The sequence below is a fragment of a genome, unplaced genomic scaffold (assembly GCF_019419815.1).
Source record: "Pyrus x bretschneideri cultivar Hongxiangsu unplaced genomic scaffold, Pyrus_bretschneideri_v1 Contig267, whole genome shotgun sequence".
NCBI lineage: Eukaryota > Viridiplantae > Streptophyta > Magnoliopsida > Rosales > Rosaceae > Pyrus > Pyrus x bretschneideri.
This window is the reverse complement of record NW_025999576.1, coordinates 601,533-606,131: the sequence shown is the minus strand read 5'-3', so window position 1 is coordinate 606,131 and position 4,599 is coordinate 601,533. Positions and strand designations below refer to the sequence as shown.

The window sequence follows — 4,599 nt, the reverse complement described above, 5'->3', positions numbered from 1 at the left end:
GACTAATAATAATGGGTGGGAATCAGTGATAGGCTGCGGCAACGAGGATTCCACAAGAGAGGAACAATGGCAGGTTGCGGCAGATTTGGGTTTTGATCGCGACTGATGTCATGCTAACGTCAACATGATGTTAGATCAAACCCGGGCGCACGGTCGGGCGAGAAATTGTCTGATCGGGCAGTCCCGCAAACTGGGGCTCAGCAATCGCCCCACTTTTAGGTGTGGGCTGAAAATGAGTTTTGCAATTCTTGAGCCCAATTGCCCGACTTACATTTTGAAGCCGATCCAGTAAAAAATTAAAAACAAAAATTCAAAAAGCGACCTGCCCCGACCCAAAACCCAATAGCCTCCTTCTCGGGTTGTTATTCCAAAAGTCGAGGGTCGGTTTCACCAGCAGCGCTGCTGAACTCCAAGAAGAAGAGAGGCGAGCAGCCTCCCTGAACCAAAACCCTCCCCCTTCTTCTCCACCCGCTTTCTCAGTCCACCATGGCTACTCTCTCCCAAGCTCAGGCCGTCAAGTCCCTCAACAAATCCCCCGGACGCCGCCGTTTCGTTGTAAGCCCTCTTTCTCACGCCGCCGTTTGAAGCTTCCAGCTCTTTGTTCGTCTTATTTCATGCTTCAAATTATTTTTTTGGTAATTTTATTTGCTGGCTTTTGTATTTGCAGTTCAAGAATTTCTCTGAGAGACTTGATGATGTCGAAATCGATGTTTTCCGAAGCCTCGATAAAGTTAAGTCGGAGCCGCATGAGGGCTCTACTTTTTTCCGGGACTGCCTCATCGAATGAAGGGTAATTCTTCAAGTTTGCTTAAGATTTTTCTCCATATGTATATATGCGTGTATATGTATATGTATTTTTTTTCTTCTGGGTTTTTGGTTTCATGATTGTTTTGCTGATTCGGGTGTAGGAACTGAACACAGCTGAGGATTTCATCTCTTTCTATGAGCAAATGACGCCGTTGGTCCAAACGTTGCCTTTGATTCTGTTGCACAAGGAAACCATAATCTCAGAACTCGTTTCGAGATTACAGATGGATGCAAGGCTGTCGCTTGAGCCCATTCTCACGTATGTTAGCTTATTTGACGCCAACCCTTTTGAGATATTTGATTGTTTAGTTGGAATTTAATGTTTTCCGAGATTGGAGATTTTTGTTTTCTTTCTCAATAAGCTGTGTTCTTGGGCAGGTTAATCGCCGCTCTGTCGAGAGATCTCCTGGAGGACTTTATCCAGTGAGTTTCGTCATCCTTTAGAATGAATTTAACTTGTAGCTGCTTGTTGTTTGTTGTTTTTACTTCCTTAATTGGTATTGAATATTCAAGGCGACTTGCTCCAGTGTACTGTAGAATCCCATCATGCCCTTTTACTTTTGATGCATGTATTTATGGTCACTTGATAGGAGCATATTCATGCGACTTAAATGGCTTGTTCTCGTGCATTTACGTTATGTTTCTCTAGTTATTTTAGTCCTTTATGCTTCTTTTGTGTGTTTTCAGGTTCTAAGGGCAAGGTATGCAAAAAGATGCCTTTTGGAGCCTTTTGGAGCAAATTAGAGATTGGAATGGATATCATATGCTTGGAGCCAAGAGGATGGACGAAATTAAAGACTTGAAGTAGGAAAGTTAAATCCTAAAAGACCTCATGTTTAAGCATCATTGAAAACTCCTACGCATTTTAGAACACAAAAACAACATTCCTTGCAACCTTAGGACATTGTCGTGTGTTTCCTTGTGTCTCTGTTCCTTGCCATGCAAGGAAGGGTTTTGTTCCCTATTTTTAAACACTTAAAGCATTCACTTATCATATCATTCACTTAACATATCATTCAATTATCATATCATACATTTATCACTTATCACTTCCATTCACTTATCACTCACCACATATCATTCATTTATCACCACATATCATTCATTTATCACTTATCAAACCATTCACTTATCATAACATACACTTATCACTTATCACTTCCATTCACTTATCACTCACCACATATCATTCATTTATCACTTAACATATCATTCACCATTCACTTATCATAACCATACATTTATCACTTATCATACTCATAATTATCTACACATTTCAACCATTTAAACATATGCATTTCAACTCACATGCACACCCACCTCTTTCCAACATCTCACATGCATTTCCACCTTCCTACTTCATCATTTCACCACATTCTCCCTCTTTAATTCCACATGCATTCACTTCATCATTCAACCATTCATTCTTTATTCCACAAACAAGTCACATGCATTTCCACTTTCCTACTTCATCATTTCACCACATTCTCCCTCTTTAACTCATTTCATTATTTATTCACTTTGCATTCATCACTTCCACCCCACATGCACCCTTTATTCTTCATCATTGCAACCATGGCACATTTACACCAACAAAACAACTCCCATGCCATGGCCTACTCATATTCCCATTTCCTTTCCAACATCTCACATGCATTTCCACTTTCCTACTTCATCATTTCACCACATTTTCCCTTTTATTTCCACATGCAATTCTTCATCATTGCAACCACAAACACCTTAAACAAATAGCCATATACATCTCCACTCCTCCTATAAATACCCTTGCATTCATTCATTCAAGAATCATCTCATTCACAACACAACAACACACCACAAACACATTCCTTTCTCCCTTAGAATCCAAAAACCATCTTCCATTTCCACCAATCCTCATCCATTTCCATAATTCCCCAACACTTCCATCCCCCCAACCAACCTATCCTTAAACCTTGTGCTACAACAACGAGGAAGAGAAGAGTGCCTAAACGTTCATACAATTCAAGTTTTGAGTTGTTGGAATGTTTAGGTGTTTCTTTGATTTCAAAGTTTCATTTTAATTCTCTTTGTTTTGTACGTATGAGAAATGGAAGAAAAGAGTGCTTAAACGTTCATACAATTCAAAGTTTTGAGTTGTTGGAATGTTTAGGTGTTTCTTTGATTTCAAAGTTATGAGGAACTGAACCCCCTTTAGCTAGGGGGTAATTCGAAACTATGTTTATGTTTGTAATATGATTTGATTACTTTTAATTACGTTCCATAAGTTGTGAATTCAATTTGTTTAACTGCTTGATTGATAACCTATTTATGTATGTTTATTAAGAATGAACGCTTAATTTTCATGCATGAATTTGACGCTAGAATATAAGTGAGTTTCACGTAATAGTTATGAACTTATATTCACAAGTAGTGGAGGTTGCTTATAAACAATCGTGTTAAACATATTCTTGGCATAAGTTTCATGCAATCATAGTAACGAATGCCTCGTCAACACTTATAGTTTTCATGATGCTTAATGATTCTTGCTTGTATCTCTATTATGCAATTCATGTAGGGAACTTGTGAGGAATGCTTTGGATTGTCGTATGCAATCATCCAATTCATTAACTTAAGGAAAACTTGACGGTTAATTTAAGCGGACCTAATTAACCCGGGGCGTTGAGAATTCATGGTTTATTGAAAAGCAATTAGACATCGTTTTGTATGCAAGTATAACATATGTGGAGATGAACCCCTTAGCTAGCTTCCCATCCATTCATTTCCGTCAAATCCATATTTACAATTTGTTTTGTTTCCAAGTTTCCATTTTTAGTTTAAAGTTGTCCAAATCCAATCCCCCTTTACTTTATTGTTCAATTTAGTTAGAAATCAATTTAGTTTGTGTTTTTAAAGCATTTTGAGTCTTTTGGTTTGTCTTAGTGTTTTAACGTTTAGTTTCACATTCTTTGAGTCTAGTTTAGTGTTTTATCTTGTTTTTACATTTTTGAAGTCAAATCCAAGTGGTTAACAATCCCTCCTAATCCCCGGTCCAGAACGATCCCTACTTACGTACTTACTACAATTGATAAAAAGAGGGTTTAATTTGTGTGCGTATAAATCTCGCATCATCACTCTACGTGGTTTTTCTTCTTCTTCTTCTTTTTCTTCTTCTTCCAGTTTCTTGCCGAGGATTGCTGATTCTCTAGTGTCTCTTCTAGAAAGTGGTGCAGATAGGGAGCCAGAGATCATTGAGCAGGTCCAATTTATTTTAAGGATTGTTATTTAATTTTAATTTTTATCATGCTACGGCGGAGCCGAGACTAGAATTTGAGAAATAAAGTATGAAAAATCACACAATAGACACATACGAACCACACTTTCACATATTTTGTGTGGAACAAGTGGATGTATGAACAAATGGATGGGTATTTATAGTGTTTTGGGGGTGAAATTTGAGTTAAATAATAATTTTTTTTAAATTATCACAACCTTTAGATTTTAATTTGGGTCGTTGGATCATATTTTACCATTATATTTTAACTCATTTGATCACAGCTGTTGGATTACAAGTAAAAGTAAATAAACGTTTTTTATTTTTTGAAATACGACTGTTGATCAACTGACGATCATTGATTTTAGCTATGCAAAGCAGCTAATGGTGAGCGACGGGCCTGTCAGTGGTGGGCCCTTTGGTGCGTCGTTGTGCTGGGCAAAACATGGAACATACCTGCAAAGGTGGCTCCTATTCGTTTTGGTCGTGGCCTAGATCTTGTTTTTTCATTTTTCATTTTTTTTTTCTTTTGCTCGGGCCAA

At 37.8% G+C, this 4,599-nt stretch overlaps 1 protein-coding gene across 1 annotated transcript; it reads left to right on the top strand.

Annotated features, from left to right (window-relative positions):
• Nucleotides 1-390: 390 nt before the first annotated feature.
• Nucleotides 391-787, top strand: LOC125478806. Its single transcript, XM_048587429.1, has 2 exons — nucleotides 391-555; nucleotides 668-787. Exons 1-2 carry the CDS (start codon nucleotides 487-489, stop codon nucleotides 785-787), a joined length of 189 nt encoding a protein of 62 aa, XP_048443386.1. The 5' UTR covers nucleotides 391-486.
• Nucleotides 788-4,599: the final 3,812 nt, after the last annotated feature.

Excerpts from the sequence above, each read along its gene's own strand:
- LOC125478806 (XM_048587429.1), top strand. The coding sequence starts at position 487 with ATGGCTACTCTCTCCCAAGCTCAGGCCGTCAAGTCCCTCAACAAATCC. Across the intron at positions 556-667 it reads CCGGACGCCGCCGTTTCGTT|TTCAAGAATTTCTCTGAGAG; the intron begins GTAAGCCCTCTT and ends TTGTATTTGCAG.